The 14,285-nt window shown below is 43.0% G+C and overlaps 1 protein-coding gene across 1 annotated transcript; it reads right to left on the minus strand.

Moving 5' to 3' along the window:
• Positions 1-3,617: 3,617 nt before the first annotated feature.
• Positions 3,618-11,295, minus strand: LOC105059004 (RING-H2 finger protein ATL67). The gene is made up of 3 exons (XM_010942123.3): positions 10,779-11,295; positions 10,025-10,122; positions 3,618-4,298 (listed from the first exon to the last, which is right to left on the minus strand). The coding sequence occupies exons 1-3, from the start codon at positions 10,935-10,937 to the stop codon at positions 3,863-3,865; spliced, it is 693 nt and encodes a 230-aa protein (XP_010940425.1). The 5' UTR covers positions 10,938-11,295; the 3' UTR covers positions 3,618-3,862.
• Between the last annotated feature and the right edge of the window lie 2,990 nt (positions 11,296-14,285).

Here is a 14,285-nt window from a genome sequence, read left to right on the forward strand (position 1 = left end):
TCCACACTGACCGGAGGCGGCTCCGGCGGGGACCCTCCGACGGTCAAGTCAGAGAGGTGACCGGGCAACAGTGAAATGAAGACAGAGAGCTCAAACAAGAGAGAGAGAGAAAGGGAGAGAGAGGGAGCAAGCCTATTATTTTCCAGACCCTTTGCACTGTTGCCTTCCCCGGTATTTATAGTGGGGCGCGGTATGGCGCCGTCATTAATGGCGCGGACAATTGAAGAATTGTCAACTCACTGTAGACTGTCAGAGTCGCCGTGAAAACGTCACACCGCCATGAGGCTGTCAAATCACTAGGGTTGACAATGCCCTAGGCGGGATAGTGCCCTAAGGTGGCAGAGCCGCATGTCGCTGTCAGGGCTGATAGGCTCTGGCGGCTGTACGGCGATCGGAGGAGTCGACCGACCCTAGGTCGGTTGTCACCCGTGTGGCATCGGGTGGAGATTCGGGCCCCCTCGATGGTTAGCCGGGCATGTTGCGAGAGTCGGCCGTCGGACTTCCTGGTTCAGTCGGTCCGAAAAGTGAAAAAGGTCTGTCCGACCGACGTATCCACAGTCGGTAGAGGGCCGTTAATCGGCCGGTGATGGCGCCCGCCGATCGATCGGTCGGTCGGCTGGACGGTCGGTCACTCCGTCGGTCGGGCGGTCGGTCGCTCCGTCGGTCGGTCGGTCGGTATGCCCGATTATAAGCCGATGTGAGCGGGGTCGGTCGGTATTCCCCAACAAGCTCATTACATTAGAACTTAAATTACATCACTGAGAGCACTACATCGGATACACAAAATTATTATGGACTTCCCAACCATGATATCCATCTTAGAATATTCTTCTTTCGAGCTTAAGGCTTGACGAGAACGGGTGGAAAATCAAATAACAAGACCTTATCCATGGCTGCTGTGAATATTTCTGCGTACTTGAGGTGGCTGGGATGGTTCGTGTGAGTGGCTAGGTCATCTGAGCTTCTAAATGTCAATAAGAACATATGAGTGAAGCCTTGTGTTAGTGTGTTATCGCACAGCACATTTTGTCCCCTGCATAAGAATAATTAAAAATAAGAATAGCCATCATGGTTGAGACACCAAGGACTCATTATAGGTTTGATAACTTTAGAATCGAAAAGGGTTGAAACCATCACCAACTTAATTCACGTCCACACAAAATATTCACTTTGTTATGAATAAAAGCCCACATGCTGGATCAAATGGGGGAATCATTTGTGGGTCAGCTCAGAACGACCAAGTGAAAATACTTCTTCCTGACCTTGGGTAGGAAATTAGCAAAACCTTGCCAAAACACTCCTTTGGCTAGTTAAGATGAATAATTTTAAATACATAATTTAAATGAACAAGGATCCATACTCCATGATTGAGATAGGACTCGATGGTTATATATGATATACAAAATATAGATATTATGCTAGTTCTGAAGATGAAGTGCATTTTTTTTTTTGGTACAAATGAGCGGTCACACTAATTTTGTACGAGAACAGTCCAAAAGATCAAGATACACAAAATTCTACAAAGCCGGCGGGCAGTCCTCATTCTATCTCCAAATCCAATCATCGATATGATCTGCAACAAAGACCGCCATCCAATCTACCTGTTCGTCTTCCAGTAAACATACCGAATATTGATCACATTAGCTTGACGGAGGGAGGTCCAGACATCTCAAATAAGTGGATGAACCTCGAGCTACCCTCCACCTCCCTGGATCCAAGCAATAACCGTAGTAGAATCACCCTTGAGGCAAATCTTTTCCGTATGAAGCTGCTGGTTGGCCAAAGTGACATCGGTTCAGGCAGCATAAAGCTCTGCACATGAGACAGAAGGCTTAACCAAGTGGTAGCCACCATTCGCCAAAAGCTTAGCATCATGACCACGGATGACGAATTCTGTACCGCCTCTTCCATCCCTAACGTTGCCATTAAAGTTCATCTTGACAATCCTTAGGAGAGGGGCCTCCCAAGAGATAGAGAAAACCTTGCGGGTCGCTTCCAGGGCAGCCAGGAAACTCAAGGGATCGGAGTTATCAAGGAGTGGAGTCACCATATGAAACTGATAATACTTCTGAGCAAGACAAACAGCTTTTTCCAACACCCTCTAAGTAGAGATTATCTCACTATCAAAAATACGATTATTTTTTGGACAGTCAAATTAATATGGTAAGTGATATAAGCCATCCGATCATTTATAATAGTCAGCCCATCAGTCATGCTATGACGGATCAAGCCAAGGAAAAGCACCAGTCACAAATCAGTGCTCACAGAATGACATGCTTCACAAACTCCTAAGTGCATCACTTTCCGGGTCCAATATAAAACCATTTTAGATCGTGTTAGATGATACAGTTTCACCAATACTAAACAGCATCTGAGGAACCGCCTTGGAAGAAAAGAGCAATTGCATTACAAGCACCATTCAAATGACAGGACAGTGTCCATTTCAGCAACAAGACTTCGCATCCCTTCCATCAGCTTCTCCACCATGACGCCATCCTTGAACTTCACCAGAACCAAACGCTTGAAGTCTCCCATGGGTTGGTCGCTAGAGCGGTAGGCGAAGTGGGAGCGATAGATCGTGCGGAGGTCGGAGCAAAGGCAGTCAAAATTTAAGAGTTCATTATCCGACCATTGTCGGAAGCACCACAGTGAAGCGTCGCACCTTTTTCTCCGGCAATATCGTCCGAAATATTCCGCGTACCCCACAGCGCACAACTGCATGGATCCCACCACCGCGAGCTGATCCGAGTTTTCTTCGATGAGCTGGGTGGGTCAGGAGGTTTCTTTATCTTCTTTTGCAGGGCACCATCACTCTCCTTTTCCTCGGGCTACTGCCTACTGAAGGTTGTCGCTTGTGTGCTCCCACCACATCGACATGTTTGTCTAAGAAGAGGGCTCCAAGTTACATGCTCGTTATCAAGCCCAAAGGTGACCATATGATTCTCCGGATATATGTGCATCTTGTTCTCTTTTCTTCTTTGGAGGAAGTGCAATCTAGGATACTGGATGTAGCTCGAACCTTAGGCTCTTGAATCACTTGGAGCGCGTTGCCCCTCTTGATCCAGAATTCCAGATGGCTGTACAGGTATATATAAATTACACCAGTTTTTCCAAAGATCACCTTACTGCTTGCTTCGCAGTTGCATCGATTCATCAGGAAAGCCCGCATAGCTGAAGTACCAAATGAAGGCCTAAAGCACATCCTTTCTCCACAGACGTAAAGCATATTCAGACAAATATCTACCGATTTTTACATAATTCTATCCACGTGCGGTGTCAGAAGGCGGATAAATGGCTGCACCATTGGAGTAACCTGGCCAATAGCATGTTTGGCTTGCTGACCCGTTCCCGCGTTTCATGACAAAAGATGCCACAGGCTTAGAACAGATTACTAGCAAATGATAAACAGCAGATGTCGTGACCTAAGAAAAGTTACACGTTCAAAATGATTAAAGTTGCAACCTCAGCCCTCGTCTCAGTGGAATATTGAAGGAATTAAGATACAGATTTGCAATCATATTTCAAAGACGAAAAGAATCTAGCAGTTCCTATCACTGGAAACAGAAGACTTTCAAATAATGTACCAAAAGAAATGCTGCAACATCAAAAACAAGGCATCGCCAGAAAAATCAAATCCTGGATTCTCCTGCTATAGCTGAACAAAAGAAAAGATTGTGCCGAGCTGATTCCACCACTTGAAAATCATCATATGTACATCAAGACCCAAAGAAAAGGAACAATCAGCTCCAAGTAAATAGTTTGGTGTAATCGATGTTAGTTTCTAAAAAGACCCCGTTTTCAAATTAGATTGCCGGGGAGAGCAATCCCAAATACCTTGAATTATATTTCTATACTTGAAATGCTAAGAATATGATGGACTCTCGATGTGCTTTCCCTCTGTTTCATGGTGGCAAGCATTTTTAATGGAGCAGTTGACCTCCGGCAATGTCGAAATTGCACCAAAGGTTCCCGATGGCTCAGAACCGAAGTGATCTGTCCGGGTGGAGTCCATTCTCTGGTTCTCCGATGTCCTAGCGGAACAGCCATGGCCTGCATATCGGTGGTGACATGGGTCTGACTGAAGAGTTTCTGGATGATAGGACCTAATGGCTGCACTGTAGACAGGCTGCATTGCACGTTTCCTATCCGGTGAATCTCGTAATGAAATTCTACACACAGGGCACGTTGAATGTTGTTTTAACCATATATCTATGCATGCAATGTGGAACGTGTGTCCACAGTATGGAAGAATGCGCAATACATCTTTTTCTTGGTAATCTGCCAGACAGACTGTGCACCTACAGAGAACGCTTGATACGTTAGATGTGCTGATTAGATATGCTCATTCCATTCATGAACAGATAGATGAACATGCAAATAGCTTCAACGAAAAACAACAAATTACAAAAAAGTGCAAATAGTGTGCAAATATAGCAAGAACAGCATATCCGGCATAAATGAGAATAACCATCAGCTATATGAATCCGCAGGTGAAAGCTAACATATCATGTACATTCTTAACCCAAAGTTGTCAAAGAAACGCAAAGGCAATCATGAATAAATCATGTGCAACAAGGATAATCAGTACTCGTGACCAACAAATCCACCTGATCCGCTTCTGATTGGGAAGGGGGGAAAAAGAATTTTTGGGATATACTTTTATTCAATCACGTTTTGGAACACAAAAAAACAAATTTATTTAAAGATAATTTATCTTTTGATATATGGTATATGAAGAAAAAGATCGGTTATTACAGCAGCATTCCCCTTCAACGTATTTGTATGGCCAAAGGACCTAGGTGATTATCATTCCAATGTATCCAAATTGCCCAAGCCAAAAAGTCACCAAGCTCCAAGATTCTCAAAACCATTATTCCATCAGATGTAAAAACTCACCAATGCTTCTCCCTCCTGGCAATAATCATTCGATGAAATTGTCTATCAGAACAGAGATACGCAGCGTGCTACAGTGCTGTGCCACAACAGTCCGCCTAGTTCTTGGATCATCTTACCAGCTGATAGGGAATATTTTTACCCACTTATGTTACCTCAATAATCATAAAGCTCTTTTAAATCTGTCATTTAAAGCATGAAGATGCACCGGCGCCTCTCATAATCCATCACCTAAAGCATAGGTTGGCAAGATATGCATTTTTGCAAGGGCGCAAGTCAAATTAAAATTACAAGTATTCAATTGGGTTTTAGCCTCATTGATAATCATTTCTGAATAAGATGATGCAAGACCAGTCTTTATTTACGCATAAAGTTCTATGCCACTCCAAATTTGGTTTTAATTTCAATAATTGAAATAATAACATCACTCATCCTCTATTCCCTCTGGAACCCCCTCCTTTCAACAGACCAGAGAAAAGATGGAAAGAAGAAAGAAACTAGGCACATGTTAATTATAGGGCATATATAAAAGTCCAAGGGAACATGTAATATAATCAAGGAGACTAACAACTAAATTGAAGAAGTTGATGCCTCAATATAGACAAGGGCTCATATTTGTTGAAGGTTCAAGAAAGAGGGGCTTAAATGTGTTCAAGGGAAACATATATGATATGAGCAATTTAAATGTGTTCAAGGGAAGAATATATAATATATCATCACAATTCAGCTTGATCAGGTATCTACTGATGTTGATCCATGTTGTAGTTTATTACTGCAATATAGGCCAATAAAGGCTGAGACCTACAAAAATGATGCTGGTACCACCAACATCAACCTATAAAAGCCAGTGGATGCAATAAACCAATGCTGTATTGGTAATTTTGTTTCACTCTATGTACCAAACAACATGGTGCGATATAAGTTTACACTATGACCAAGTAAATGCAAAAAATTCTCATTGGTGAAGGTAACCATAGCAGAATACAACGTGACAGCACTTGGACGAATAAAAAGGCGATATGTTTCTCAATCTCTCAACAGAAATGAAAAGCTTGAAGAAAAGCACTGCAACCAAAAGGGGCCAAACAGCAGCCAGCAACATGATATGCCCAATAAATATGAAATGGAAGCAAAGACAAAAATAACAAAAGGACTGCATGGTTACAAAAAACAGAGCAAAGACCCAGATATGGGTGAACTTGATACCCAACCACCATGACATATCCTGGAAGACAGGTAGAGTTCAGAATTTGACAATTCAATACAGAAGTGGATATAAATGAGGAATTGGTCAATTTCACATGTACAACCGCTGACATAATAAAGAAAGGTCTGAGTGCACGGTAACACCATTTAGAAAGCTTAAGTGTGAGAAAACAAAAATAATATTTTCAGATGTTATCACTGCCATCAAGAATGGGCTACAACAGCAAGTGTGCCACCAGGCTTTTATCACTAATATCAATGCACATATCACGCATGTAAATACTCCTAAATTCGCATGTTGCATTGCTCAAACTTGGTTTCATGTACCTCCATGTTAACCCACTTAAGCAATTCAGGTTCCTCCTTGGTCATATAGAGAATCTCTCTCTTCCTCTCTCTCTCATCTTTTCATATCTGTCAAAGTTCTAAAGTCAAAATCATTGACTTAATAAATTTCTTTATTTAGATAACCAAAACAAATTATATAACATCTTCCTCTTTTATCAATCAAAAGGAAAAGATTAAAAAATCATACTTCCTTAACCAGTAGCTTGGACTATTCTTTGCCTCTAAAAGAATCTGTTCACCTTTTGTGACTTTCTTTCCATCTCAATGTAATCATCCGGTCCATATCTTCAAGCAACTACATATTACCAACTCTAGTGATGCTAAACTTATTCCAAATAATTTTATATGATGCCCTTTGTAATATTTAGAGTTACTCGATCCTTTCACTAACTATTCTTCCACCAAAAAGATATCCTCAAAGTCTCACTTCAAGCCATATTGTATAATTTAAATGGAAGACCCTGTTGCAATTTCCAATTTCCAGTAAGATAAGCACATCAACTGAAATAAATCTCAAAAAAGCCCTCTCCCTGTAGGGTAACAATCCATCCTACTTGAAAGACGAACTATATCCTATTTGAAGTCTTATAAATCACATATGAACTTTTCAATAAGGCCAAGTTAAGGGACCATATATGGCCTCAAAATATGGCCATATCACATGACTTCCCCTAGTTCTTTTATGAGTGGAACAGATATGCCGCAATGAAGTCCCCCTTCATCCACCAACTGAAGGGCAATCATGTTGCCTCAGAAACAAGCTCCCCGTTGGATTGTTAGGACAGGAGACATCATGGTCGCCACTTTCTGACCTCCATATCTATTATTTGCAGCTGAAACTGAGACTGTTTGAACTATTACCAAATCAACCCTTGCTTGTATAGCTCATTAATGGAAACTGCTTTGATCAGTCCACGCTAGCAATGACTTGCTAGCATTCACAAAAGTATCCCTTGCACCATTAATGCTCAAATCTAAACCATAGTTGCAAAACTCAACCACCAAATAGTTTTTGTCTGTATTGACTAACCTTCTCAAATTCCACAAACTAACTGCCAGTTCCAACTTTCCACATGAGCTAGCATTTCTTTTGCACATTAATCATCCATAGAAACTGATTTATTGAAGCTGCACGAGCAAAAACCTTGCTACTTGCTTTATATTGTTTTCTCCCTTGACTGAAGTCAGCTTTGACCTGCTCCTGAGCTCCAACGAGAGACATGCAGACTGGTGCATGACTGGGTCAACATAACATAAGAAGTGCAAGTGAAATGGAAGTTTCTATGGTATAAACTGTTGAAATGTTGGCATTTTTTCCATTAACTTTCAAAAGCTAGATCAGAATCTGCTCCCATATTATAGTCACCCCAACCATTCTATTTTTTCCTCAAAAATAAGTTTAATGAGGATTGCATCTCCCATTAAATTCTGATTATGAATTCGGATTTCAACTTGACAACTTAATCCATGGATAAGCAACATCTCACAACAGCCAGATAAGACAACCAGAAGCTCCTACTTCAAAAGATGAGTGGTGGACATGAAACTGGCTGACCATGAGAATTCAGGTTCATAAGTTAGCCATAGCTCATCGAAAATATGCCCTTAAAAATATGATGGTCGACCCTAGGAAAATATGTCCACCATAACTTTCCAGCTTATAAGATTGTCAACCATAAAGTGTTTATTTTATTTCATCGCCTTCGAAGCAAGGCATATCCCTTTTTTTTTTCTTAAATAAAACATCAAGTTAAGCAATATCACACATTAACTACATGAACAAGGAAGCATATGGGGAGAGAAACAGTTATACTAGGAAGGATAATCACATCGCAGCAACAAATTGCATCACACAACAAGCTTATTTAATTCATGTTATGACAGTGCATCGGAAGGGCAGGCAGAAAGTTCAAGCCTTTATTTTCTCACACATCATATATACATAACTTGTGAATAGCCTGATATCCAAGTGCAGACCTATTGGTTTATGTTTATTGGAGATAACAGATATTTGGTTCATAATAGTAGAAAAGGACAGATATATAACTAAAATTTTGAAAGAATATTAGAATGAAGGCATGCGTGCATGTTTGTGGATGTATGTGTTATGGCAAGAATCCAACATAACAATTTTTTTTCTGAAAAGATAAGTTCAGTTCCTTGTTTCTCTATACCAAAAGATGGGCATGCATATGAATGCCTCAAATAGAATTAAACGTGGATAGAACAAAAGGATGCACGTATTGGGTGTCATATGATTAACAAATATTGCTGGCAGTGAAAGAAGTGTTAACTTACAACAACGTACAAAACAATCTCTTAAGATGGATCTATACAAAACAAGAAATGATTGAGTTAGAACTAAGTATTTCAAGAGTAGATCCAGTTGAAGAGGGAGTGGAAAAGGTTAAGTCCATATCAAACTCCTAAATTTTCAGAGGGAGATCCTCCTAGTGTCCTGGCCGTGGATAACCCTGAGTGGATCTAGCAAATTGGAAAATCTATTCAATCTGCAAGAGTTGAGGAAAGTGAATGGGGCTCTAAGAAAAAGCTAAGCTTCATATCCAAACAAGAGCAATGAAAAGTGCCTCCAACAGAGGAGGGAATTTCCCATAAAATAAAACCTAAAACTCCTAATGAATGTCCTCATCTTGAACATTAGAGGGATGAACAATAATGAGAAACAGAGGAAAAGATGGGAGCTTATCAAGGAGAACAAACCCTCTATTGTGGGGCTGGTGGAAACAAAAGTCTATGACACCCCAAAGTTCTAGAATAGATCATAGAATGATGAAAAGGTGTGACCTTATGGCCAACTATACTAGCTCTCCTAAAGGGGTGATCTTGCTCCGATAGAATTTTAGTTTTTGGGATATTACATAAATTTTCAAATTCGACCAAGTGCAAACCTGCTGCTGTTCTGAGAAGGGGACCTTGAAAAGCTTGACTTTATATTCAATTTATGGATCCAATCTTTCTACAAATAGGTGCCTGTTGTGGCAGCAATTAATTAATCTCCACCTTAGCATACAAGGACCATGGCTTGCATCAAGTGATTTTCATACTGTCAGAACCGTCGGTAAAAAAATGTGAGGTAGAGTTCCTTTTTTAACAGCATCCCAGCCCATTAAATAAAGTTCATGACTGTCTGCAGAATGCGAACCTGATTGATCTTAGTTCCTTGGGGCACAGACTCTCTTCGAGCAATCATTCCGGTGGGGCCAGATGCATTGTCAACAGACTAAAGCGACCCTTAGTTAATCCTGAGTGGATCCAAAAGCTGAATGCTTCCAGTGTTGAGTGAACAAGAATTGTGAAATACAGTTTTGAGCATATCGATTTCCAGGTAACTATTTGGTCAAGGACAAGGGGAAATATAAACCTAATACTCATTTACAGAAGGTATAAACAGGCATTCATGTGAAGAAGACAGTTAAAGGGAAAAGCATGATCAGCAATATCCGTTGGTCATACAAAGCCAGCAGGTCGGTTCTCACTTTAGCTAATGACATAAAGGAGAAAGAATGGCATAAAAGAGCAACAGCATAACTGGAATTAGAGGACTTGAGAAACTTACTGAATATCCTGTCCAGATGAAAAGTACTGATCACCAAACTTCTTTGTTGGAAAGCTTGCTACTACTACTGGCTCCAATCCATGGATCCCACGTTCCAACTGTTTCAGGAGAAAATTCAGCAGAAAAAAACAAAAGGAGCAATAAGTGCACAATGACCAGAGATCAAAATTTAGAAGCACAAGAGTATTAAGAAAGCAAACTTATTCACGGCCATACACAGAATTTCAGCATGTCGCGGCTCCAAACTTAACCCTATACTCGGGATAAAAAGGGAACAATGGGAGCAGGACACGGAAGTTTACTAAATCACAGTTGAATCTAAAGCCAGTAAAGAAAAATTCGCTCCATGTTTCTTTGCCAGAAGTGATTCCACTTAAAACCCTAGATACCAGAAAAATTCCATCTTCGAAATAGGAGCTCAGTCATCAGAATCAATAAGAAAAATTAGGGTACCTGATTGAAATAAATCATTAAAGAAGGATACTTCTAGCTTTTAATTCGCACCAGCAGAATCTAAGTAACGCGCTTACAAGTTAGAATTACAAAACAGGTACAAAAAACCGCCGTCAAACTGTAGATTTGTACGGAAAAGACTCACCTTTCTTTCTCGACGGAAAGAAAGGGGCACTTGATGATTATAGCCAACCATCATAACCCTCAACAGTGACCGAAACGAAACTAACTACCACTCCCTCATCAGACAAAACAACCAGACAAAAGAGGAAAAGGGAAGCAGGAGGCGGAAAGAGCTCACGACGCTGAGATCGGATCTGGAAGCGGTGGAGAATGCCCTCCTGGAGGCCCGTAGCTGGATTCTGGCGCAGATGAGCCTGGTGCACACGAACACTATGAACATAGTGCTCACCGCGAACCCGATCACCGTCATCACCAGATTAAGCCCCGTCGACATCATGGCTCCTCTCTCTCCCCCCCCTCTTCTTTTCTTGTTGCCCCCAAAGAAAAAGAAAGAAATCTTCGAATTACAAATTAACAAGAAAAAGAGAACCAAAATCTCCGCCTCAAATCCCTCCAATTCCCTCTCCGCAGGCTCCCATCATCTCTCCCTCGATCTCTTGCCGGAAAGGAAACAAGTCCCAGGCTATCGGAGGCGATCACACCGGGAAGAGGAGAAGAGTATCCGAAGAAGAGAAGCCAAAAAGCTTTTGCTCTCTCGCCTTCATGGAATCAAAAGCTAAGAATCCGACAGAAAGAAGCGGAAGAGGAGGAGGGAGGGACAGAGAGAATTAGAGAAGGAAATGGCAAGGGCCCGCCTCCAACTCTTTACCAATCCACCTTCGCCGCTAATGACTCGAGGTCGAGGGGGACCTTAAAGAAGATGATCAATGATGATCACGTTCATTAGTGATTTCTTAATTGAAAGCGTCGCTTTTTTATCTACCAATCAATGAAAGCAATGTTTGGAGATTCGAACCGCCCGGAGAGAACCGGCGAGTGCAATGAACCGGTCGCGGGTGGGGGAGTCTGGCGGAGTGTCCCCGGTACTGATGTCACGTGTCTTAGGATACCACGGCATCACATCAAAATCATTTCGGTTGGGACCACCTGTTCGATAATAGAGATGGTCATATTTAATCATTTAATTTATTTAATTTATTTTAATCTATTATGAATAAGATTCAATTATCTACGCAATTAAAAAAAAAAAAAAAGACACATCCGAATTTAGATATTTAATCCACTCAATAAATATGTATGATTTGCACCAGTATACTTTTGATCTATCGTATATTCGATTTGATCTATATTTAATCTAATCCAACTTAATTATCATCTCTAATTGATATCTCCTCATGCGGTAGCAATTGGATAATGCATCTTTTCATGTGCATTAACACTTAGGAGGTCATTTGGCTAATTTTATTAAACAAATATCATTTGACATCTTTCACATCTATTTATAATATGGATAAATATGGCGCACCTTTAGTTAAATAATTATTTTTTTGAATCTTTATGATATAAAAGGCAATAGTGATTCTACTTTACCATCCAACAAATTCTTCTTCCTCTTAGATGTATTCGTGAATTAAAAAGCTTGTTTAGAAAATCTTATTTGTTTAATAAGATCTTTGAGAAGTTCGAAAATTGGAGGAATATGAAACGTAAAATATGTGAAAACAATCCAACTAGCCGTTATAGAAATACAGTGGAAGGAACAAAAGTATGGGAAGGAATAAAAATTAAGCAAGTTTTAATTATATAGTTTTGTGGACAGAATCTAAAATGATATATTACTATCTCTCATTTAATAATATATATCATTTTTAAATTTAAAGGTGCCAACAAAAATACAGTAGCAATTCTGATAGACAACAATTGACAAAGATGTCTCAACAATATGTCAAAAGGAAGCATAAGTCAAACATATCATCCATAACATAACAAAATCAGATCTTGGGTTTCAGCTCAGTTTCATGGCATGAGATATGGTTCAGCTGGATCTTTCTCCTTCGACTTATGTATCTGTATATCAAGCAAGATCCTAACTCAAACGGGACTCTATCCGGTCAATTCTAGCAATAAGTCCTTTCTGTCTCCTTATGGGCATCAGAACCAACGGAAAAGGGCCGAAGTCTCGAAATCTCATGGGCGATGGGTGCCCACTCCTCTACCAAAGCGGAGGAAATCTTGATCGCATCTTTCTTAATCGAATCTCCATCGCACGTTTCTTAATCTCACCACCACATCCTGCCTTATGGCAATGCCTTTCCTTAACGCTTGGATCCCAACCGTCCATTTGCATAAGTGTTGTTGCGGTCAATCGCCTCGTCGCCCGATCGCCGGGAAGCGTGCACCTGCAAAAGGAAGTCCGTACTGACCGGAGGCGGCTCCGGCGGGGACCCTCCGACGGTCAAGTCAGGGAGGTGACTGGGGCAACAGTGAAATGCAGACAGAGAGCTCTGAGAAGGAGAGAGGGAGAGGAGGAGAGAGGAGCGAGCCTGCGTATGTGGGAGAGACGAGCGGATCGATCCTTTGCACTGTTGCCTTCCCCGGTAATATATAGTGGAGCACGGTATGGCGCCGTCATTAATGGCGCGGACAAGTGAGGAACTGTCAACTCACTGTAGGCTGTCAGAGCCGCCGTGAAAACATCATGTCGCCGTGTAGCCGTCTAATCACCAGGGTTGACCCGGCTCTCGGCGGGACAATACCCCTAGGTAACTGTGCCGCGTGTCCGTGTCAGAGCTGACAACGTCTGGCGGCCGTACGGCGGTTGGTGGAGTCGGCCGACCCAAGGTCGGTGGCCAACAGAGTGGCGTCGGGCTCCTCCGCCGGTCGGCGAGCTTCAAGTGGGTCGGCGACCGGACCTCTGGGTTCAGTCGGTCGGGAATAGACCGTGGAATGGTCGTGGTTAGCCCGCTGATGGCGTCCGTTGGCCTGCCGCCCGACTTACGATCGACCAGTCAGAGTCGTTCGTGGGCCGCTCGGTTAGTCGGTCGGGCCGCTAGCCGGTCGGGCCCTCCGATAGTCGGTCGGTCGGTCGGTCGGGGCCCCGAGGCGGGCCCCTCCGATAGTCGGTCGGTCGGTCGGTGGGTATCCCCCAACAGTTGCCCCCCTCCACTCCTAAGTCGGGTGGAGAGCTGGCCGGTGCTTCATTCGGGTAGCAAGACCGGGACGACTGGGAGTGGATTTGTCGCATGTGCAGATCCGACCGTACCGCCGGCTGATCCGTTATCTGACACCTCACGAACCCCGAGAGATCCGAACGTCTAGTCGATGCCAGAAGTCGCGCCGGCGTCCGGTGCCGGACGCCGCGTCTTGTCGTCGCCAGCCGTCACGTCGGTGTCAGAAGATCGGGTGCCGGACGATACGGCGTCAGTCGATCGGATTATTCGGCGCCGATCGTGGGTGAGGCGTCCCATCGGAACGCGGACCGGCGCGGGCGGCCGACTGCGGAGCCAACCCCCGCGCGCCGCGTGTCAAGGTGTTGGCCGCGCCCGCTCCGGCATTTAATGCGGCGGTGCGGGCGTCCCGGGGCGAAGCGCGCCGAATCTTTAGCCAATCGGCGGCGCCACGCGTCGCGCATCTGGAGGACTTTGGTCGGCACGGGAGCATCTCGCCGTCGGTCGCCCTATATATATAGGACCTCCGGACCTGACCCACATTTGCCATTTGCTGGGGAAACTCTGTCCGGGCGATTTCTCGGTCGTCACGGGCAGAGCTCTTCTTCTACCTCCGGAGGGTCCATCGGGTTTCGTGGTCCTCCTTCCCCTTTTGCTTTCATCTCTTCTTTCTTTCT

The sequence above is a fragment of the Elaeis guineensis genome, chromosome 9 (genome assembly GCF_000442705.2).
Source record: "Elaeis guineensis isolate ETL-2024a chromosome 9, EG11, whole genome shotgun sequence".
NCBI lineage: Eukaryota > Viridiplantae > Streptophyta > Magnoliopsida > Arecales > Arecaceae > Elaeis > Elaeis guineensis.